The sequence below is a fragment of the Ailuropoda melanoleuca genome, chromosome 1 (genome assembly GCF_002007445.2).
Source record: "Ailuropoda melanoleuca isolate Jingjing chromosome 1, ASM200744v2, whole genome shotgun sequence".
In the NCBI taxonomy this organism is placed as follows: domain Eukaryota; kingdom Metazoa; phylum Chordata; class Mammalia; order Carnivora; family Ursidae; genus Ailuropoda; species Ailuropoda melanoleuca.
Genome location: NC_048218.1, coordinates 56997247 through 57021078, shown reverse-complemented (window position 1 = coordinate 57021078; position 23832 = coordinate 56997247). Strand labels below are relative to the sequence as shown.

The 23832-nt window shown below is 38.5% G+C and overlaps 1 protein-coding gene across 6 annotated transcripts in view; it reads left to right on the top strand.

The window, feature by feature from the left end:
• CCDC191 (coiled-coil domain containing 191) overlaps window positions 1-23832 on the top strand; it is an 85230-nt gene that overhangs the window by 2178 nt on the left and 59220 nt on the right. For 2 of the 6 annotated variants that reach the window (XM_034658729.1, XM_034658717.1), the window contains exons 2-7: window positions 2021-2059; window positions 8713-8851; window positions 12845-12988; window positions 16383-16561; window positions 18026-18249; window positions 21078-21231. In XM_034658729.1, coding sequence (XP_034514620.1) covers window positions 2021-2059; window positions 8713-8851; window positions 12845-12988; window positions 16383-16561; window positions 18026-18249; window positions 21078-21231 — 879 coding nt within the window. Of the gene's footprint in view, window positions 1-2020; window positions 2060-8712; window positions 8852-12844; window positions 12989-16382; window positions 16562-18025; window positions 18250-21077; window positions 21232-23832 lie in introns of those variants that run through there. The other 4 variants (XM_019804058.2, XM_034658724.1, XM_034658738.1 and 1 more) reach the window with 3 other exon arrangements.

Below are 23832 nucleotides of genomic sequence, written 5' to 3'. Positions count from 1 at the left end.
CTTTTTCTTTCTTTCTTTCTTTCTTTCTTTCTTTCCTTTCCTTTCCTTTCCTTTCCTTTCCTTTCCTTTCCTTTCCTATGCTTTCTAAATTTGAGATCGTTATTGGAGAGGGAAGATGTTCATGTTAAGTCCTCTGCCTCATATTCCTCCCCTTCTAAGTTTTCGTAAAGTATCAAAAATGAACTCAGGAATGCAAGTGGATATTAGACATATCAATACTTGATTCATTTGAATTTTTTTGAATTCAACAAACATTTCCTTTTTATATCCGTTACCTCCTTTGATGCCTTAGCATCCAGACATGGAAAACTGATAACCCTATTTTAAACCTGAAACATACATAAATGTCATGTGCAAAGTCACAGTCACACGGTGTGTGCTTTCCACAGACTACCTTTTTAACAGTCACAAAAATAAATGCTTTAAATGTAAGTGACAGTACCAAAATGGAGTGGCTTCTCAGCTTCCAGCTCCAGAGCAGTTTCACCAGCTGTTTTCACCCTTAAGTTACACTTTCTTAAAAAAAAATATTGTACAGACATGTGGCATACTTAGGGCTCTAGGCAATCATGCTTGCAGTTTATTCTGAATATACCTGCTAAATAATGCACTGGACATATTCCACTTGGTGAATATCTTGCCCCAGATACCAGAGGGTGTAGCTAGGAGCACTAGAGAGAGTTGGAAACAGAGTCTGCACCTATTGTAATGCGCTAGCTCCACAGTAGATTGGATCCCAAATAGGTTATGGGTATGGACTTGATGATGAAAGGTAAAAATTTGGGACAGTTATCTTAAGACTCCAAAAGGAAGGATTTTTGCTGCTAGTGCTCCTTGTTACTGCCTAGAAGATAAAAAGGAAAAAGCACAAGAGCTTCTTGAAGTTCAGTTGTGTTTTAATAGGATCGGCTCTTTCTTTGTTGCAGTGACAAAATTATTCAGCAGTACAGCTGCATTAATTAGTTATCTTAAGGTGCTTTGAAGGTGAAGTGTTATGTAAGTGAAAGAGAGTATTATACCTTTCCTTCCTCCATGTGACAGTATGCTAGTTTAGATATTACCTTCTTTAACGACCCACCTGAATTATTAGCAAAGCAAATACTCTATTTGTTAAGTGACTGTTAGAGGAAATTCTATGAGCTTCTAAGAATTACAGAGTGAAGAAAGGAGGTGTCCTATTGATTTCTAATTTCAGATTAATATCTGACTGACTTGAGTAGAAATATATGTGATCTTTACTTCATTTTCTGCTTTGTAAGACAGAAGATTGATTATCCCCCACCACATCCTCCCACCGCCACCCCCCACCAGTTATTATTGGACCAAACAATATTCCTGCTGTAGGTAAGATAGGAAAGCCCCTTGCTACAGGTTATTCTTGAAAAGAGGGACCTGAGGTAAGGGGCATACCCTTCAAGCAGATTTGCTTCCATGACATATGAATAATCTGGCTCATTAATCAGTGCTTGCTTGGGTTTTTTTTTTTATAAGGAATATATCTAGCATTCCTCTATTTTGGCTCTTGGAGAGCTTTATTTTTTTAAGATATTTTATTTAAGATATTTATTAGAGAGTAGGAGAGGAGGAGCAGAGGGAGAGAGACAAGTGGATTCCCTGCTGAGCACAGAGACCAACACGGGTCTCGATCCCAGGACCCGGAGATCATGACCTGAGCCGAAATCAAGAGCCGGCTGCTTAACCAACTGAGCCACCCAGATGTCTCTCTGGAGAGCTTTAAAAAAAAAAAAAATACTGACACCTGGGCCCTATTCCAGATCAATTTAATTAGAATCTCCAGGTGGGCTTAGGCAGGAGATAAAAACAGACAGAAGATGTCCCAGAGAAAGCTTTATGTTTCTTCCTCTGACCATCATTGTGTGTTCTTGCTGAACTTGCTCATGAAATAGCTTGGGGAAAGAAAAAGGACACTTCCATATGCTTTAATCAGAAGGATAAATTAAAATGGCAAAGTTGATAAAGTTATTGCTGTGTATTAATATTCTGTATATATTATCTACAGCCTGCCTTTGACCCTGACAATGTGGAACACTGGATGAAGGTAAAGATATTGCACAGTTAAGATAGAGAGTTAAGGGGCGCCTGGGTGGCATAGCGGTTGGGCGTCTGCCTTCAGCTCAGGGCGTGATCCTGGCGTTATGGGATCGAGCCCCACATCAGGCTCCTCTGCTATGAGCCTGCTTCTTCCTCTCCCACTCCCCCTGCTTGTGTTCCCTCTCTCGCTGGCTGTCTCTATCTCTGTCAAATAAATAAAATAAAATCTTTAAAAAAAAAAAAAAAAAAGATAGAGAGTTAAGAGTCAGACATAATCTGATGGAAATGAATACTGATAGATCTCCATTTTGCACATGTTTTGCTATTTTTATTCTCATGTAACTGTGTTACTTTAGTTTTATATTCCTTAGTATTTTTTTTCATTATTCTGTTACTTCTCATGAAAATATGAATGACAAGAAAATGGGTATAGACATGCTCTTTTTTTTTTAAGATTTTATTTATTTATTTGAGAGAGGGAGAGACACAGAGCACAAGCAGGGGGAGGGGCAGAGGGAGAAGCAGGGAGCCCGACACTGGGGCTTGATCTGATACTGGGACTCCATGACCATGACCTGAGCTGAAGGCAGATGCTTAACCGACTGAACCTCCCAGGTGCCCCTTGACATGCTCTTTCAAATGCTGTGAGGATCCCATGAAGAGGACTAAAGGAACAGGGGAACAGAAGCTATAAGAGAGGATGTGGTGGCCTTCCTCAGATATTGGAAAGACTGTACTGTAGTTACATTGATCTGTGGGACCAGAGCATTAGGTGAGAGCTGTGCATACATCATAAGAATTTTCTAATAACTGGCGGGATCCAAAAATGGAGCAGGCATTCTCATAAAGAGATGTATTTTCTGTCAATGGAAGTATTCAAGTGGTTTCTAAATGGCCACTTAATGTTAGGACTAATGAAGAATATGTTTGAGCATTCTGTGAGGGGGGGATTGAATTAGATAACTTTCTGAGCTCTTTTCCAGGCCTGAGATATGTATTTTAGAGTCCAAGTACCATTTAAGTTGAAAGTACTATTAAACTACTTCAGGTGCATGCCTCTGAGTGTCAGTTTGGCAACTTGCCATGCTCAATTCATTTGTGCAGCATATGTTTCAAAATCATGCAGCATTTTCCTGGGAAAATATCATTCTGCCTGGTAGTATTTTGAAGAGCTATTACTTATCTAAATTGACAGGCATTATAAGTTCCAGATGGAACCGAGGCCAGATGTAATCACTGTTAACTATTTATTTATCCAGCCAGTATTTATTAAGTGCCTTCTAAGTACTAGTCCACTTTGTTGAACACTGAAGATAAAACCGTGCTTGGGGCAGGTATCATCCCTGCCTTCCCAGAGTTTATAGTCCAGTGGAGATTAAACAACTTACTTAAAACCACTGGGAGAATTAAGGATGTCATAGAAACATATGGTGGGGGACGCTAATATAGATGAGCCAGAGAAGGCTTTCTGGCTCCTGCAGGTCTGACTTAGAAGAACACTAAAATGGATCTGCTGTTGTGGAGGCCAGCCTCTGGGAAGCCCACTCCTCAGCTTCCTACTAAGCCGTGTCTGTGCTGAGTGTCCCAGTGCCAAGCCCCTGCAGGGCTCAACTGTACATTTAGTTACTGTTTCCTCTGCCAGTGGGGCGGGGGGAATATCAGTGAAAGAGAATAATAAAATTCTGCTCTGTCTTTATGCATTTGTCAGACAGCTTGACCGGTTAGATTTTTATCATTCCTATTATCATTCCTCTGAAATTTCTGCAGTAGCTCTGTCTCCATTATGCCCTCAAAGCTCCCATCTAAAAAAAAAAATCAGTAAGTCCTTACTTGACCTTGCAGTCCATTCTGATTATGGTACAACATCTTTTTCTTATACAGTGTCTTTGAGTGTATAGCCTAGACTCCTTGCCCTTGCATTTTTATTATCCTCTGGTGTCTACAGTAATTTTCCTCCTGTTTCTGTTTCTCACCACTCCACAGAAACAGTTGTCATAAATGACTTCCTGATCAAATCCACTGTTCTCTTCATCCTCAAACTTTGTAAGTTTCTTTTAATACAGTTACTTTTTTTTATTCTACAAATCTTTTCCTTCATTATCTTTTTATAACCCTGTTTTCTCTTGCTTCTCCTACTACTTTTCTGTTCACTCCTGTTTTCTTTTCTGATTTTGTTCCCTAATGTATCCCAACTCTGGTTATGTCCTAAACAGTTAGGACTTCTGAACCTAAGACTTCCAGATCCCCTTGAGTGCACCACCCTCTCAAAAGCAGCTTAGACCTTGTTACATGGAAGAAGGGGGAGAATATGGAAAGGGTGTGGAGCATAGTGAAGGTTGAGAAAGGACTTTTTTCAGAACAGAAAAGATCACTGGGGCAGCACTGGGGACTTGGCTGAAGCAGGTAACCAAAATCTTATGTGGCACCAAAAATTGGTAGATCAGATTGACCTGGGCTTGAAAGTTTTCATTGGAGAGGCAAAGCTACAAGTGATCTGAGGCTTACCTAAGAGAGTAGCTGAATATCCATGCAGACTAGGAAGGAGGGGACTCTTTAAAGGACTCCTAGGTTGGGAGGAGGAGGCCTGTGGTGACGAAGGACATGGTTAGGTGCAACAACAATGTAGCAGGAGGGGGGGGCAAAAGAGGGAGATGGACAGAGGCTGATGTTGGGGGGGTTATCAGCTTTGGGGTTGAACAATGGAAAATTCCATGTGATATTGTTCAGGATGACGTCAGTGGGTTGCAGAAGTATGATTTCGGGAAAGGCTGTTGGAATACAGGAGATCAAGCAAACCTTGAGGCTGAAATGTTGGTGAGTCTTCCTCAGGGATACTGAAGTCACTTAGAATCAGGCAGATACTTGAGTAGAACTATGAGTTCTGGGGCAGCTCAACCAAAATGCAACAATTCGCCATGATTTATAATTTATCCTTATCCTGATTTGATAGACTGACTCATCTTTTTACTCCTGTGCATTCTGTTACTTTGATACTTAAGCTTTCTAAACATTTTCATTGATTCTCTATCCTTGAACCTTCAGGGATTCTGTATGCCATCCGATAAAACTGTAAATACCAGATGGGCATTTAAGGCCCTCTGTCAATCTAGCTGTAATATCAATATATCTGTAACAGCCCCTTTGCTGATACTCTCTGTGACTCTTGTCAGGCCAGTCTCCTTCCCCCTTTGTCTTCCCTTCACTTTAACTCACACTGATCCCCCAAGCCAGGAATACCATTCCTCTCTGGGAGGCCAATCCAGATCTTTCCCTTAAAGCTCAGCTTGAGATGCCCCTCTCAGTGAATAACTTCCTTTCACCCAGCTCAACCACCTACCCATCTTGTAATACTTTTTCTTGGAATTATGTTGGCATTCATACACAACAGAGACCACATCCAGCATTTGCTTGTAGACAGAGTGATTTTATTAAAAAGAATTGGACACTTTCAAAAATATATTCCTCCCAAAACTATGATTTATAAGCATGCAGTTTGCACTTGAGGGTATTTTAGGAAACTTGTGCTTGTACCTCCCAGCCTTGAGGAAACGAAGGAGTACATTGTAGCTGCTGTTCCTGCTGTTGAGTGGACAGTGGGATTGATGTGTGTCATGGGATGTGAGGAGCTCTTGTTGTGCATTCATAAGATCATGGGAATAACTAAGATGGTTCCTTTACAAATTATATATTTACATGTAACACAGTTACTAAGTAGGAAACTTTTGAAGGTATTTGGGGTTTCTTTGTAATCACTCTGTGTTCCTTTAGAACTGTACCTGAGTTGTGTCTTGCATACATGGCACATGATGCAGTAAATGGGTAGATGGTAGGTAGGTAGATAAAAGTGAACTCTTTGGTCGCTTTTAGTTTTGCTTTCCCCTCAATGTCCACTAAGGTAGCGGGACCAGGGCTAGCCTTCAGTCCTCAATCAACTGTTTAAAGAATAAGTTGTTAAATTGACACTTTGTTTTCTTGAAATATAATTTAAGATAGACCTCTTCTCTCTCACACATATTTATTTTGAATGAAATGGTAAGGATGTAATATTTTAAACAAGGAAATACAGAGATTATTTCTAATCCTTAATATCTAGTATTTTTTTTAACCAAAATCTTCATTTTAAGTGATATCCCAAACACTTGCTTTGTGAGAGCCAAGCAAACGTTTCTCCTTACGCCCTTCCTTGTAAGTACCAGCCTGTGTCCTTCTTGAGTGCCAAAATCAGTCTTCCCCTATGTCCAAGCTCTCTGTACTTCCTTCATTAAGAATCTGTACCAATTCCAATTCAGGTGAGATGACCTATCATACAGAGTTCTTTCTTTCACTCATAGCCTGAGGAACTAAGTCTACAATCCTGTTTTTGCTTATTTTTTGTTTGTGAATGTTGGTTTAAAAGCTGAAAGTTGATCTATTTATTTGTACTTATTGACATATATGCGCATATAACATACACATACACGATGTATGTGAAATTCATCTTGCTGTCTTAGAATTTTAAAACCTTAAAGGGAAGGACAATGTGCCAAACATATTGTGACCATCCAATAAATGGCATATCAACCATCATAAATTTGGGCACATCAGAGGCCAAGAAAAAATGTGGAAGACAGATCTCTCCGGAGTGACCTCATAAAGAGTGAATGATACTTTCTTTATTCTAACCCTGATTAGATCATGTTTTCTTCTGATTCATATCTTTTCCTGTGTGTTCTGTTTTCTACATCTTTTTCAAATTACCCTTAGCTTTTCAACTTTATTCCTCTGTTTCTAATTCAAACTTAATGCGTGAAACCCTTGAGAATTGAGAAGGTACAGCCCCTGGCAAGTTTTGGCAGAAGACCTACCAGTCTCTCCATGAAGGGCAAGGGGAAAAATCATTTTCAAAATAGGTCAGGCAGCAATATAAACTGTGGGAAAGTACAGCTTTTTAAAATAAATTTTAGGGGCACCTGGGTGGCTCATTTGGTTGAGTGTCCAACTCTCAATTTTGGCTCAGGTCATGATCTTGGGGTCCTGGGATCGAGTCCCGAGTCAGGCTCCCTGCTGAGTGGGGAGCCTGCTTGTCTCCCTCTTCCTCTCCCCTTCCCCCGCTCATGCTCACTCTCTCAAATAAATAAATAAATCTTTAAAAAATACAATAAAATAATAAAATAATTTTACATGTATTCATTTTTTAACAAACATTTATTTTTGGGGTGCCTGTATTATGCCAAGCACTGTTATAGGTACTGGGGGTTTCACACATGAAGAGGACAAACATGCCTGCTCACATTCTACTAAGGGGAGACCATATATGTAAAAGATGTTATAAGGTCATAAGTGCTATAGAGAAAGTCAAAGCAGAGAAGGGGAATAGGGAGTGCCGTGAGGAGGGTAGTTACAGTTTCATGTAGGGTAGTTCGAGAAAGCCTTACTATGAAGGTGACATTTGGGTAAAGGCATGAGGCGTCAAGGGAAAGAATTGTATGGCTATGGAGGGAGAGCAGTCCAGCAGAGGGGAAGTAAGCACAAAGGCCCTGAGGTGGGACCATGCTTGGCATATTTGAGAAGGAATGCACAAGATCAGTGTGGCTGAAGTCCAGTGAGCAATGGGATGTAGCAGAGGAGAAGGTTAGAGAGCTCACAAGGGCCTGATGGGGCAGGACCTTGAAGCACATGGTAAGGACTTCGATTTTTATTCTGAGTGAAATAGCAAACCATGAAAAGGTTTTGAGCGGAGTTGTGTATAGCTTTCATTTCAAAGGGACTGTCTGCTGTGGTGGGAGACTATCACAGAGAACCTGTCAGGAAATTGTGGTGCCGTGAACCAGGTGATAGCAGTAGAGGTGACAAGAAGGGGTCAGATCCTGGATAGATTTTGAAAATAGAGTCAACAGATTTCCTGACAGATTGGTTGTGGGGTAAGAGGGAGAGAATAGATTCAAGGACTCCAAGGTTTTCATCCTGAGAACTGAAAAAGTGGCATTGTCACCTTGGTTGGAAGCCTGGGAACACAGCAGATGTGGAGGAAAGCAAGTTTGTGGGGAGGGAGAAAGTCAGGAATTTAACTGTAAAAGAAATTCTTTTATATTGTGCAGGTAAACCAGAGTGCCAACACCATTTGCCCACCTCCACCAATCCCGTGAATTGGGCCATGTTTTTACTGTTGATTTAAAACATTCTGGATGACTACAGCTCAGTGACTCTATCCCAATTTTATTGAGCGTATTGCTTAATATAAGATGGGAGGTTCGTTCCAGGGATAGTAGTTTGAGGAAGTGTAGCTGCTCTTCCTCTGCCACATATCCATATGCTGATCATAGTGGCTTTGGGAGCTAATAAAACATTGTATTTTTTATTTAAAATAAAATATCCACGTGTCAGGATCCCATCACTAATGCTCTAAACAAAAGTAATCTAAAGTCTAAATAAGCTTTTGTTCAAAAATAAACATTGTGAATACATGTTAAAATTTGGTAAAATATCACAGTTAATTTCGTGTTTAAAAAATGAAATTATTTGGGGTGTTTAAGCCTCAGAGTTCCTTTAAAAATGGAACCGTGGATGTATCTTAGTAGGTGGTAGAAAATCAGTTTCTTGAGTGGGAGAAAAATTCTTTAGTCCTCAACAAAGTTGTTGTCATCTTAATGGGTTTTTTTTTTTTTTCCTCCGATACTGAAGAAGGTGAAAGCCTCAGAATTTGCAGTTTCAAAAGCATTTTCTGCTACAAATTCCAATTTGTCCAGAAGGCTTTGGAGCCAAATCATGGATTTGGAAACATCTGAGCAAGTAGAGGATCACGATGAAGTCTATGCAGAAGGTAAGAGAATACATTTTTTTGCTTCAATGGTAACAGTTCTTTAGAAGATAGCTAATTAAAACATAACCTATAATGCATTTTAAAGTACAGAATGGAAACTTTTCTTTCTCTTGCTCTTAAGTTTTGTGTCCTCTACCTCCCTAAAACTATCTATTCCAGAGTGAATCCCAGTATTACAAGTAAGGCTATATTTTTAAGGCCCATTTTGTCTCCCGAAATGGAACCACATCCAGAGGCAGTTTGATCATGATGCAGCTAACTGGTGAGTGGTGAAAGGTGTCCGTCCTGTGGCGTGGAGGGCAGCATGACTGCTTGATCTAGTATTATGAGATCATTTGGATAATGCTAAGCGAAATAAGTCAAGCAGAGAAAGACAATTATCATATGGTTTCACTCATTTATGGAGCATAAGAAGTAGGAAGAATCGGTAGGAGAAGAAAGGGAAGAAGAAAGGGGGGGTAATAGAAGGGGGAATGACCCACGAGAGACTATGGACTCTGGGAAACAAACTGAGGGCTTCGGTGGNNGGGGGGGGGATGGGATAGGCCGGTGATGGGTATTAAGGAGGGCACGTATTGCATGGTGCACTGGGTGTTATATGCAAGTAGTGAATCATGGAACTTTACATCGGAAACTGGGGATGTACTGTATGGTGACTAATATAATATTATAAAAAAAATTATTATTTAAAAAAAATGAGATCATTTGACCATTAGTTTGTAAATCCACTTTATTCTTTATGAAGAGAGTCTAAAACTGATCTACCTTCCTATCTCCCCAAAACATTTACTCCTCTGGAATTTAGTATTTTAGTTTCTGATACTCTTGAGAACTCCAGCATTTAGGGATGAAGAGATCAGAAGGAGCCAGCAAAGACTGGAAAGGAGAGGCCACAGAGGTAGGAGGAAAGTCACAGTGGCCATGTCCTAGAAGCCAGCTTCCTTTTGGATTATTTATGTCTCCATTTATTCATAGTATGTCTTTATTCAAAAAAATATTTATATATATAAAATTATTTATATGTATAATTGTATTTATAAATATATATAGTAAAAACTTACATGTTTATAATATATATATATATATTATNATAATTTTATATATATATATATATATATATATATATATATATATATAAAATTATTACTCTGTGCCAGGTACTATTTTAGGCACTGGAGGAAGAGGTTTTGAACAAGAGAGGCAAAGCCCTTGCTTTCATGGGGTATACATTCTAGTGTGAGAATAAAGAAAACTTAAAATTATTAGGTAATGATCAAGCATTCAAGTTTGGACCTGAATAATAAGAAGGAGCCAGCTAAGCAGTAATGGAGGAAGGGCATCCCGGACAGAGGGAAAGGGAGCATCAAGAGTTAAAGTACAGATGAGCTTGGTGTGCTTCAGGAACTGAAGGAAGACCAGTGTGGCTGGAACTTCCCAATGGAGATGAGCCTGGGGACTGAGTAGAAGGTTTATTATATAGGGCCTATGGGCCTGGGAAAAGAATTTAGATTATTCTGAGTATGCTAAGACATCATTGAAGGATATTAATCAGAGGTACAACAGAACAATATTTTAGATATTTGAAAAGTGGATCATAGGGGAGAAAAGGAGGGAAGAGGGAGATCAGTGAGAGGGCAGTGCAGCGGTCTGGGTGAGCAGTGAAGGCCCTTGGGCTTGGGTGGTTGGTAGAACTGGAGGTGGAGAAAGGAGATTGGTTCAGAAATTGGCAAGGCTATATCTTGTCCACCCCCTCTCCCAACCCACTGGTGGGAACACAATATACTTTAACCTCTTAAAGTTTCTGAGAAGTCATGCTGTCTAAAAAATAATGTTTACTTACCCCAATTCCCAAGCTTCCTATACCTTGAAATTCTTTTTATCCTGAAATCCATATTCATATCCTGAAGAATTAGTGATACACATTAGAAAGTACTAGTGTATGAACAGAATATGGTTTTCAAAGGTTTATATCCTTTTTCTCCTCTCATCAATCATCTATTAATATTTAAAAGAACCAATGTTCTGAGGAACATACTTTGAGAAACTCTGCCTTAAGGTAGCCTTAGAGCCTCTCATCCAATAGGAGATGTTCCTGCAGTTGAGCCCTCCAAGGGCAGTTCCCTTTCTTTGTTCTTTTGGGGCACTTCATAGCAAACCCCTATTTACCAATGAATGGCATTTAGTAGATCTGAATTATTCTACATACAAATTATTATATGTATAAATGTCTGAATTATTTTACACAGGGTTACTCAGTAAATATCTGTCCCCTTTCTCTACCTTCCTCTGAAAGCCAATAATATTTGTTGCTAGTATACTTTTTACACTTGGTTTCTACTGTCTTGATTCATTGTCTTCTATTTTATATGTCCTGCATTCCTATCTATATTAAACGCCTTTTGGCCTCAATTAATGTAAGAAACATTCCATTCCCTCAGAGCTATGTGATCATGGTAACAATGATGGAGACAGTGCTGAAATGTATACTTTTCCTCTTTGAAACCCCTATGCCTACCCATAGAGCTGTTTGATAATGATGTTAGTGATGAAAGTATTGCTAAAGTAGAATTTTCTCTCATACCTATATAAGAAGATTTTCTGTATATCACTAAGAAAGAAATTCAAATAGAAGTTGGCTTCCAGGACATCACACTATTTGATTTTCTTCCTACCTCAATGACCTTTCCTTCCTAGTCTGCTTTTCCGTTTCTGTCTTATCTCTTCAACCCCTAAATATGGGAGTTCTTTAGGGCTTATTCCTGGAACCAGTTCTCTATCCATCTTCCTCTTTTGGTGCTTGCATCCATTTCTGTGGCTTTAAATTCTATCCATATGCTGACAACACCCACATTTATTTCTTTAGCTTGGACCTCTCCCCAGAAATCCAGAGTGGTATAGCCAATACCTGTTTGACATTCTTATTTGTATGTCTCCTAAGTATTTCAAACCCAACTAGTTTAAAACTGAATTCCTGATCTTCCCTCCAAACCTGCTTCTCCCTCGGCCTTTCCTGTCTCAATAAATGGCATCTCCATTTTTGCAGTTGCTTAGGCCAGAAACCTTGTAGACTTCTTTCTCTCGTTTCCCATATGCACTACATCAGCAAGTCCTGTCAATTCCACCTCAAAACAATACCTTCTAAAATTGGACCATTTTTAATACTTCTTTTCCAGGTCCAGGCTACTATCACTTCTTTCCTGGATTATTGCATTTGTCTCCCAGTTGGTGTCCCCTGCTTGTGTGCCAGGGATTTTCAACCTCAGCACTGTTGGTGATATAGCAGAGAATTATCTTTGGGGCGGGGGCTATCCTGTGCATTGCAGAATGTTTAGCAGCATATGTGGCCTTTGTCTGCTAGATGCTAGTATCATTTATCCCTGTTATGATAACCAAAAATGGCTCCAGACATTGCCAGATGTCCACTGGGGGGCAAGATCATCCCTGATCTAGAACCACTGCTCTAAATCTGATCCCCACATTACCTCTTTACTTTATCTCCTGTTAATCCCCCTTCACTCACTGCTTTCTAGCCACACTGCCTCCTTGCTACTTCTCCAACACTCTGAACATTCTCTTCCTTAGGGCCTTTGCAATTGCTTTCCCTCTGCATGGAATAATATTTCCTTACATGCCCATATGGCTCACTCCCTCACTTTCTTTCCTTCTTTGCCCAAATGTCTTCTCAATGAGGCTTTCTTTGAACCCCCAATTTAAAATTATCAATACCTACCTTCCATTTCTTACACACCATTTCTCCTTTGCCAGCTCTGTTTTTCTGATTTACTTATTGTCTCTCTTCTCCAATTCGAATGTAAACTTCATCGGTGATAGGTTTTATTTGTTCTGTTTTGTTTGTTGCTGTTTTCCCAGCATCTGGCCCAGTACCTGACACATGATAGATGCTCAGTATTTACTGAGTGAATGAAAACAGTGAATGAAAAAAGTCTCTGAAGTAATAGGAATATTAAAAAGATTTTTTTGTTTTATTGATAGCTCAGGAGCTGGTCAGTGACTGGTTAGACACCAAACTTAAGCAAGAACTAGCAAGTGATGGTGAAGATGATACTGAAGACACTGTGTCAAGTATCCTCCCTGTGCTGGAAGCCAGTGATCATTTGAAATATGACAAGTTTGATGGTAAAAACGTATTTGATTGTTTTAAGCTTTAATATCTAATGAATGTATCTAAGAAGTCTTTTTAATTATTTTAAATAATAAATGATGTATTATTTGACTTTTCTGTGATTTGCTTAGTTTTATAATTGGCTTTAATTTTTCTTGGTTTAATTTAAATTACTTCTCTATATCCTCAGTATGTTCATGGTGTTTTTTAAATTAAAATATTCTATTTGTAATTCTTCTTATGATTATAATAGCAATTAATGCTCTTTGAATATCTCTTCCCATATATTGTTGGATGACTCTTTACTTTGGGGCTATATTAACATTTTATATTTATAAAAGAGTTTCCTACTTGTACACAGAACTAGTGAGTGAGGGTTCCTCAAATGTACTCAGAATTTGGTATTTTTTCCTCAGCGTAAATGTAGGCCTGGTGATGGTAGCGGCATCTTCGCATGTGTAACTCACACATAGCCCTTGGTAAACTCACCTGGCAGCACTCCCCTCGTTTAGGACTCTACAAAATCTATGAAATCCCCAGCCCAGGAATCACAAAGTCATGAGCTCTTAAAGTTAGAGGAATCCTTCAAGATCACCTAGTCTGATCTCCCCTCTTCACCCCCTCAGATAGAGATCCTTCTGTAGTATCCCTCACATGGGATAATCTCTGCTAGCACATCTCTCAGGATAGGAGGAGCCCATTCAGCTGTTGTGGGGCTCTAGTCTTCATACATTCTCTCCAGGGAGAATTAGGAGTCTGACCTCCATAACCCTTTAGCACAAGAGAAAATAATACCGTGTTCCCTTTCCCAAGAAAAGTATTGTTGTTTTTGTTTGTTTGTTTGTTTGCAGGTGATATAATCATATGTGGTCTCTCATATACTTCAGTGTTCCTAGCTTAAATATACCAGTTCTCACAACAGTTCTTTATATCACATCGTTTCTTAATCTTATCATGCTGGTTGCCTCCTTCTAGATGTTTTCTAATTTATTAATGTCATTATTAAAGTGAGGCATTTCCATACTGTATATTTATTCTGAAGCATATATGGAATATAGTAAAACTATTACTCCTTTCATATGGTGCTAATAGATCTAGTTATATGTCTTTACTTAGATTGGCAGTTATCATCTAGTATCATACCAGGCCTCACTCATCTTATGCTTGTAGAGTTTTTTGTTTTGTTTTCTTTTTTTTTTAGATTAAAACATTCCTATTATGTAGCCATTCAAAAAGAATGTTTACCAAAAATATTGATTAACATGTAATTATCTCAATAGACACAGAAAAAGTACTTGACAAAATCGTAACATCCATTCCTGATAAAAATGCTCAGCAGGGGCACCTGGGTGGCACAGCGGTTAAGCGTCTGCCTTCGGCTCAGGGTGTGATCCCGGTGTTATGGGATCGAGCCCCACATCAGGCTCCTCCGCTATGAGCCTGATTCCTCCTCTCCCACTCCCCCTGCTTGTGTTCCCTCTCTTGCTGGCTGTCTCTATCTCTGATCTCTGTCAAATAAATAAATAAAAATCTTTAAAAAAAAATGCTCAGCAAACTAGTAATGGAAGATAAATTCCTCAACCTGACGGCATTTAGAGAAGACATACAGAAAACAAATACCAAAATGACAAACATAAGTCATATTATCAGGAATTACATCTAATGTAAGTGGATTAAATATTCCAATTAAAAGACAAAGATTGGCAGAATGATTTTTAAAATATGATGTAACTATATGCTGTCTACAGGAGACACAATTTAAATCCAAAGATACAAATAGATTGAAAGTAAAAAGATGGGAAAAGATATACCATGCAATCAGTAACCAAAAGAGAGAACTGCTTACTAATATCAGAAAAAAAAATAGACTTTAACATAAAAAATTGTTACTAGGGACAAAGATGGACGTTTTATAATGATAAAGGGTCAGCTATCAAGAAAACATAACAAGTGTAAATATACGTACACCTAACAAAAGAGCCTCAATATAGGGGTGACTGTGTGGCTCTGTTGGTTAAGTGTCTGCCTTCAGCTCAGGTCATAATTTCGGGGTCCTGGGACCGAGTCCTGTGTCAGGCTCCCAGCTCAATGGGGAGGCTGCTTCTCCCTCTCCTTCTGCCCCTTCCCCTCTCATGTTCTCTCTATCTCTCTCTCTTTCAAATAAATAAAATCTTTTAAAAAAAAAGTCCCAAAATACATGAAGCAAAAACTGACAAAGTCGAAGGGAGAAATAGGTAATTGCACAATTCTCCAAATTATTTGGAGACCTCATACCCTATTCTCAATAATGTATGGAGCTAAACATCAGCGGGGAAAATGTTCATATCATTAGTCGTTGAGAAAAGGCAAATTAAAACTACCTTGAGTAACCACTACATACCTATCAAAATGGCCTATATCCAAAGACTGACCATACTAAGTATTGGTGAGGATCAGAGGAACTGGAACACTCCTATGCTGCTGGTGAGAATATAAAATTTTGTAACCACTTTGGAAAACTGTTTGACAGTCTTTGTAAAAGTTAAACAGATACTTCTATGATCCAGCCATTCCACTCCTAGGCATTTTTCCAAGAGAAAAGAAAGCATATGTTCATACAAAAACTTGTACACAAATGTTTATAACAACTTTATTTGTCATAGCCAAAATCTGGAAACAGCCCAAATATCTATCCATGAATGAATGAACAAATTATGGTATACCCATACAGTGGAATACTAATCAGCAATAAAAAGTGATAAACTATTGATACAACAACATGATGAATCTCAGAAATAATTATGTTGAGTAAAAGAAGCCTGACCCCAAAAAAAGAGTACATAGTGTATGATTTAATTGATAAGAAATTCTAGAAAATGTAAATTAATTTATACTGAGAGAAAGCAGGTCTGTGGTTGCCTGGGATAAGACCGAGAACATGGGGAGGAGTGGGAGGAGGAGATTGCAAATCAGCATGAGGACCCTTTTGGAGCTGACAGACATGTTCTTTATCTTGATTATAGTGATGGTTTTACTGGTAGATGTATATGTCAAAACTTATGGTAGACTTTAAATATTTACAGTGTATTGTATGTCAGTTATACCTCAATAAAGCCATTTTAAAAAAAAACCAATGGAGTCTCCAAGGATGTTTAGACTGAAGTAGTATCTTTTACATTTGGCAGTGAGGGAGTCTTTAGTGACTTGCGTGAGGATGATTCCTTATGAGTGGAATTGTGTTTCCTCTCAGTTGAAGGTAGTTAATTGCTGAGGGCTATACTCATCCAATTGGCATTATCAGTTACTATTTATTGAACACTCACAGCTTCATATTTTTATTATACCAGGATTATTTATATAAATATGGAAATTATACTAAATTTTTTTAAAATTTTCCCTTTTTTGTTGTTGTTGCTCTGTCTCCCCCAGAGTTGTGTGGCTATTTGGAGGAAGAAGAGGAAAGTACCACCGTTCAAAAATTTTTAGACCATCTGCTCCATAAAAAAGTGGTGGATTCTGGAATGTTGGAAGATCTTGGAATGAATGGAAACCAAGACAAGCAGCAGCAGAAGGATCCTCGTCTTACCATGGAGATGAGACATAAGCAGGTGGGAGGGAAAAACAAAATTAAAATGGGTAACAGGAAGCAATCTTTGTGTAGCACATTTAATAAGCTTAAATAAAGACTTAGGCTTTATTATGAAAAAGAGTGCCATCTGTGGTTTGGTTAGAAAGAATAAAAATAAAATATAAGAACTTCAGAAGAAAAATAATGCTCATAAACTGAGGACAGGAAATAATTTATTTAAGAAAACCAAAAAAGGAATAATTGATTTTGAACAATGGAGTGGTGAACTAAACTTTATTAGTTTGTATATGGTACTATTATAAATATGTAGATTGGTTTTGCTTGAATTTGATTTTTGAACTGTGACATCAAAATATTAATATCATGAATATTCTAGTGAATGTTATAATGATAATTCTTTTCCAGACAGCTGAAAAATTCACTCATTTTGTGATTATAATTTGAAAGGGAGGACAGATCTGAATTAAATCTAGTTCAGCTGTTTTGAATTAGAAAGGCATATGGGAACTTTCTTTTCTTCAAAGGGGATAAATAGTGGGTTATAGGAAAAAGATGCGTCTCAACTCTTTGTAGGGGAGCTTCAGGAAATCAGAATGACCAAGTCTTTTCCACACGTCCAGAACTAACTGAACTAGAATGAATGTCTATACATTGTATGTTGTCTTTTTATAACCCTGAATTTCTGATAGCCTTAAAAGTATTAAGTGTGCCTAATCAGCACTGAGGACGTTAGGAAAAGGGGTAAAAGTATGATCCTAGTTTGGTTTATGATAAAAGGGAGGAGAGAAGGTTCAATAAGAGACTGCCAATATCTAGAAGTCTTATAAGTGGAGAGTAAGATAAGGGTAAAGGTAAGTGAAGAGGGAGGTAAAGGAGTACTTCTTAATTCATAGCTCGGAAAGCCTCCAGAGAGTTAATAGATTTGGAAAATTGATTGTGCTTATTTAGAAATACATGTGAAAGTCATGGTTTTGATTCCCAAATATGAGCCAGAATTACTGATACATTTAAATAACAATCAAAATGAGTAGTGTTGTGTTCCTCATGGCAGTAAATCACTGTTGTATCTTTCACGATGTAGCCTCCCCAAAATATCTGTATTCTTTCTTAAATTATAATCGGCGTGCCCGCAGAGCCTAAATAAAGAGCAGTAGCGTACACCTTGGAAAATTTTAGGAGTGGAAAATCATTACCAAGTAAGAATCCAGAACTTGGCACCAGACCCAGTAGATTCTCAGCTTTTCCATGCGCAGATCATTCCCAGAGTGCTGGGAGCCCCCTTACCTGACTTCATCTAGACTTTTGTATTGGCTCTTACCCAAGTAAACAAATGAATTCTTCCTATTCTTCCAATGAACAGTGAGCTTCTGGGCCAGAATGTTTCAAACCGGGCCTATGGTGAACTTGAAAATGTATTCTAAGCTTTTCCGTATCCTTTCCTACTTGAAAGGCTGCATCTCACCCTCATTGTGTCCTCTGTAAGGTGAAAGAAAATCGCATGAGACGTGAGAAAGAACTGGAGCGCCAGAGAATGGAAAAGACCCTGAAAAAATCAGTCTTCTTGGAGGCTCAGTACTTGGTGCAGGAAGAGAAGAAAAAGAAGGCTCTGGAGGCCAAAAAAGAGGAGGAGGAGATTCAAAGGGAGATGGTAAAGCTGCGAAGGGAGATAATTGAGAGGAGACGCACTGTGGAAGAAGCATGGAAAATGTAAGCCCGCCGTGGTGCGCCGCGTGGAGTTGTTTTTGTCTAAGTTTTGTCTAACTTCCATTTTGGAAGTTTAAAAACATGGACATTGTGATAACAAAACACAAAGAAGAAATCACTGTTCCACAATCTTAACAAATTAAGTGTTTACATCTGCATCTTGATCCCTTTACATACTTAATTGCAACCATAAAGTACATTTATTTTGCTTGTTTTAATTAACACATTGCCCAGAGTCCTGAGGTCTGTATATTATTACTCCATTGAGTTCCTAAACCATAATTTATGTAATGACCTTCCCCCCATCTGATAAGCATTTCAACTATTTCAGGTTTTTCACCATATAATAATGCAGTGAGCTTCCTTAAGCATAGAGCTTTGTACATTCTTAGGCGTGTAATTACTGAGTTAGATGATATAGGCCTTTGATGACTTGAAACATTGCCAAATTGCTTTCCAAATGGGTTGTACTTATTTACACTATTGCTGGCAGTGGGCCGGGTTACCACACTCTTCTTAGCATTGGGGGGTACTGTGGTTTTCAGTATTTTTGCACTTTTAATAGGTATTGTGTTGGTTAGTTTGCATTTCTTTGGTTCCCTGAACATTGTTAAAATTGCTTGCTAATTGTGCCTCAGCCTATGTCTTCTTATCTTCTGGTAATCATACAGAGTCCTCCTTGCCTCCCAACCACTGATAAAGAGCAGGAATATCTGACATAAGAGGAAAATCAAAATAGTCCTCACAGAATGTAGTACTGTTACGTACCCTCATGCAGAAAATGAGCTTCTAAATGAAATAAGTAATGTATTTATTCTGAGAAACAGCACTGATGCATGAACTGCACCATGCCTGAAGTGACTGAATACTCAGACTCAGAGGCCAGAAAGACCTATGAGATAATCCCTCCCGCCCCCATCAGCCTACGCAGCTTTCCCCCGTGTTCCTGATTGCTCTGATTCTACCCAGTTTAAAACCTCTCGGCAGCCGACGAGTGCTTCACTCTTTCAAGTGCCAGGCTTAGGCCTCCTCCAGACACCATTCCTTTTAGAAAGCAATCACGGGTGTTTTAGTGAGCTCTTACTAAGGTCAACCTCACTTTTAAGATTGTTTTTAAACCCTGAAAAATCTAGGCTGACCTAAAATAAATTGTGAAAACAAGTAACAGTTGATGGTAGTGGGAAGCTCTGCTTGTCCTGGGCATGCAGCAGATGCTCACTGACCACTCGTTCCTTTTAAAAGTTAAAATCTTATCCATGGTTACAGTGGTTCGGATAACAGGCTGTACTGCTAGCAGATGAACTGATTTCAGCGTTCCAGAAGGCAATTTGTCAATAAACAACAGGAGCCATGAAAATGTATTACCGCTTGACCTGGAAATTCCAGTCTTAGGAAAACACCCATAAGAAAATGATCAGAAATCCAGACAAAGATTTGTCCACAAAGATAATATAATGTTATTTATAATGGACATTAATAAATACTGGAGAAATTAATGAAAATGGTTATACAATGAGACAGCACTGACATGTTAGTGTTTTTTTTCTGAGTGGAAATATGGATGGCTTTTATACCCAGTTTTTCACAGTGAGCAACTATTCCCTTCATAACAGATACACATGTTAATGTTAATTTAGAAAAGCAGATCCATGGTATTAGAACTGTATTTAAATGTCGACTGTGATCTGCCTATAACTATCTAATATAACACTGTTACGGCATTTGGATAGAGTCAGTAAAATTTTATTATTGATAGAGCTTTTTAATTCATTTGTAAGCTATCCTAAATCTTCTTCATTGCATAGTTTCAAAATATCTCCTGTAAGAGATTTATTAATTATTAATTTATTAAGGGGGAAATGGCAACTTTATACTGGAGAGGTCCCCTTAACCAAGTGCTGGTTAACATCACAAATAATAAGATATAACATGTTCTCTGTAGGTATATGAGAATGTCTATAGGGTATTCTGGCATCCCTCCCAACTTGAGTTTCTACAACTATAAAGTGAAATTCAGAAAGACAAGGTGACTTGTGTGAGTTTTCACAGCTGGTTTGTGGCCGGAGCCCATGATCCCTGATCCTGACTGGGTGCTATTTTTACCGTATCATTGGTAGTATATATACCTCCCACACATACACATACATATTCTTTAGTACTCTCCAGTAAGAAGGCAGTGACTGTGAGCTTGTTTGAATTGGCATGTGGAAGAGGGGTGACCTGGATGAGAAAGGATACATGGGTGAGACAGAGGATGACCAGAGATGACCAACAAAGTTACAGAGTGATTCCTGTCACTTGCCTGAAGACTTTTTCCTTATTGTTAAGTTCGATTTTTTTCTCTTTTGAGCTATTTTAGAATTAATATAAATTCCACTCTCTCCTTATAAAAGAATACCTGATTCTTTTATTATTTTTCTCCCTAGAAACCTTGTAAAAGCCTTGGGATAAAAATCTCATCCCTTTCTTACCTAAGGGTCCTCTTTTTATCCCTCCCTTAGAAGAAAAGAGAGAACTTATGTCTACATGTTATTAACTCTCAAATTTTGATCAAAGTATCCCTCAATGATAAACTCAATAAAAATACTTGACGAAAATATTTATAGGGCTTTCTACTTTTCAGAGTATAACAGTCTCTTATTTCATTTAATCTATATTTTATAAAGGAGTAAACTTAGGCTTAAAAAAAAATCACCCTACAATGTAGTTTTAGAACCAGATATAAAAATCTGTCTTCTGATGGAAAATTCAGTGTTCATTCACTATAGTAGGTTGTAATTACCCATCATTAAGTCTGTTGTTCATACATGTATTTTTAAAATTGTTAACAGAGAGAGGAGAAAGCAGGAAGGAAATTCTCCAAAAAATACAGAAAAAGGCATGTTTCAAAGTGATAATATTCTTCTGGATGAAGAAAAAATGGCAAGAGAAAGAAAGAAGAAATTGAGAGAGTTATTAATCCAGACTTACAAGGAAAATCATCAGGTAGGAATTATAATTTCTCCTTTCAGCATTCTGTGGCGTAAATGACAGAGGGCTCCATCAGAAATGGGCCAGTGTCACACTGAGCCCAACTGAGCCTCATCGCAAATACCAAATTGTCCACACCATTGGTTCTGTGCTGCCTAGCTGGCCTAGGGCATAAGATAGTGCTCCAGTCCCCTGCCCAGGGGATATTCTTATAGATACTCTGTGTGATCATGGGAAATCGGGTGTGAATTTAGGGTGGCTTCCTAAATTACTCTTTTCAGAATAGCATGTAACTACTAATGTAGATCTCTGGTAGGTTTTGAAAGCTTGGCTTCCACAGTCTTCTGGATTATTCAGAAAAATTACTTGGAGAAGTCACTTGCCTTCTGGTAGCTAGGATCTTAAAGCAATGATAGACTTCTCCTTTTCATGATCTGCATTTCATTTTACTCTTTCTCCCTCTCTTTTACTTTCACTTTTTGTAAAAATAAAACAAAACAAAACAAAAACTGGTCAATTTTTATTGAGAAATGAGCATCCTTTCCAGGCCATTTAAGCAGAAGTTTCTTTGCGTGAAGTGGGATTGACAGCAGTAAGCATTTGGGACTTGTAACATTTCAGGTGAAAGGGATTAGTTGGAAGATTTGTAAAATGAGAAGGTTGGATGAGAAAGATAAATATGGATATTTTATATTTCTTACAACACCCACCCAGAGCCTTAGGCTTTGCCTAAATTCAGTGAAAGTTAGTGAAGTAAATGCAGGAATGCACTGATTTAACAAGAGAAAAGTCGATGTCAAGATGATACCGAGGGAGCTTGATAAATATAGGACAGACTTACAGAAGCCCTGGAAATCAGTAACAGGAATTTGAATATAATATTGATAACTGGGATATGAGCAAGAGAGTAATATTGTATTAATAGTAATAGTATAATTAAATCTAAGCAATTTAAAAAGAGATATGGGGCGCCTGGGTGGCTCATCATTTAAGCGGTTAAGCATCTGCCTTTGGCTCAGGTCATGATCCCAGGGTCCTAGGATGGAGCCCTGTGTCAGGCTCCCTGCTCAGAGCCGGGAGTCTACTCCTCCCTCTCCCTTGTGCTCTCTCTCTCAAATCCTTTTTTTTTAAAAAAGACATGTTTGATGGAGGCATTTTGGATTGTTGGGCAAGAAGGCATAATTATTGAGATATAAAACAAGAATTTTGGGGCGCCTGGGTGGCACAGCGGTTAAGCGTCTGCCTTCGGCTCAGGGCGTGATCCCGGCGTTATGGGATCGAGCCCCACATCAGGCTCCTCTGCTGTGGGCCTGCTTCTTCCTCTCCCATTCCCCCTGCTTGTGTTCCCTCTCTCGCTGGCTGTCTCTATCTCTGTCGAATAAATAAATAAAATCTTTAAAAAAAAAAAAAAAAGAATTTTGGTCAGAGTTTTGGCTTTAGGACTAGCGAGGGAAGAGTAGCAGGAGGAAATGGTAAGAGTTGGGATTAACATTTTGAGAAAGATTGGCAAGGACTCAGATGGTGCATCCTTCAGGAGACAGAATTGGTGTGTCCTCCTACAATAACAGTTCAGATTTCTGAAGGAAAATAGGAAAGGAGATGAGTACTCAGGGGGCCATCTAGAGAAGGAGTGAGGAAAACCTGCCATGATATGTTATCCAACCAGTGAGAGATGAATAAGATGTGTGTTTTCTGGCAAGTTAATTTTTAAATTTCACTGAAGTTCACTGTACAGAAAGAAATAATATATGTTTTAGATAGAAGTGGCTAGCTATGAATTTTAGGCGCTTGTAAGGAGTTTTACAAAATTAGTGGTCCACCTAAAACAGATTACTCAGTTTTTAAGACCAGTGTACCTTAAAAATGCGAGATTATGAATAGATTATCTCCACTCCTCACAGATTCTGCTTGATCTAAACCTCTACTTTATAGTTGTTAAGTTCTTATTTTGAAGTAATTTTAGACATACAGAAGAATTGCAGAAACAGGACACAGAATACCTGAATTCCCTTCATGCAGCCTTCCCCAGTGTTAACATCTTATGTAAGCATAGCATAATTATCGAAACTAGGAAATTAACCTTGGTACAATACCATTAAATACCACTAACTAAACTAGAGACCTTATTAGAATGTCACCAGTTTTTCCACTAATGTCCTTTTTCTGTTTCAGGATTCAGCCCATGATTCTACGTTAGAGAAGGCCTAGGAGTATGTATCTAGGACTCAGTCCAAAATTCTGTTTCATAGAGCTGTCATGTCTCCTTTGCCTCTTCCAGCTTTGTAACAGCTCCTCAGTCTTGCCTTGTCTTTTATGACCTTGACATTTTTTAAGGGTACTGATCAGGTATTTTGTAGAATGTCTCTCAGTTTGGATTTTCTGATATTTTCTCCTGCTTAGATTGAGATTATGCATTTTTGGCAAGATAACTACAAGAAGTGATGCTGTGCCCTTCTCAGGATCCTATCAGGGGGTACACAATGTTAGGGTGCTGGGTTTCTGTACTATAAAGTTTCTTTTATTTTTTATTGTGTTTACTTATTTATTATTTCTTTATCTTTTTGAGAGAGAGCAAGCAGGAGTGAGCATGAGCTTTGGGAGTGGGGGAGGGGGAGA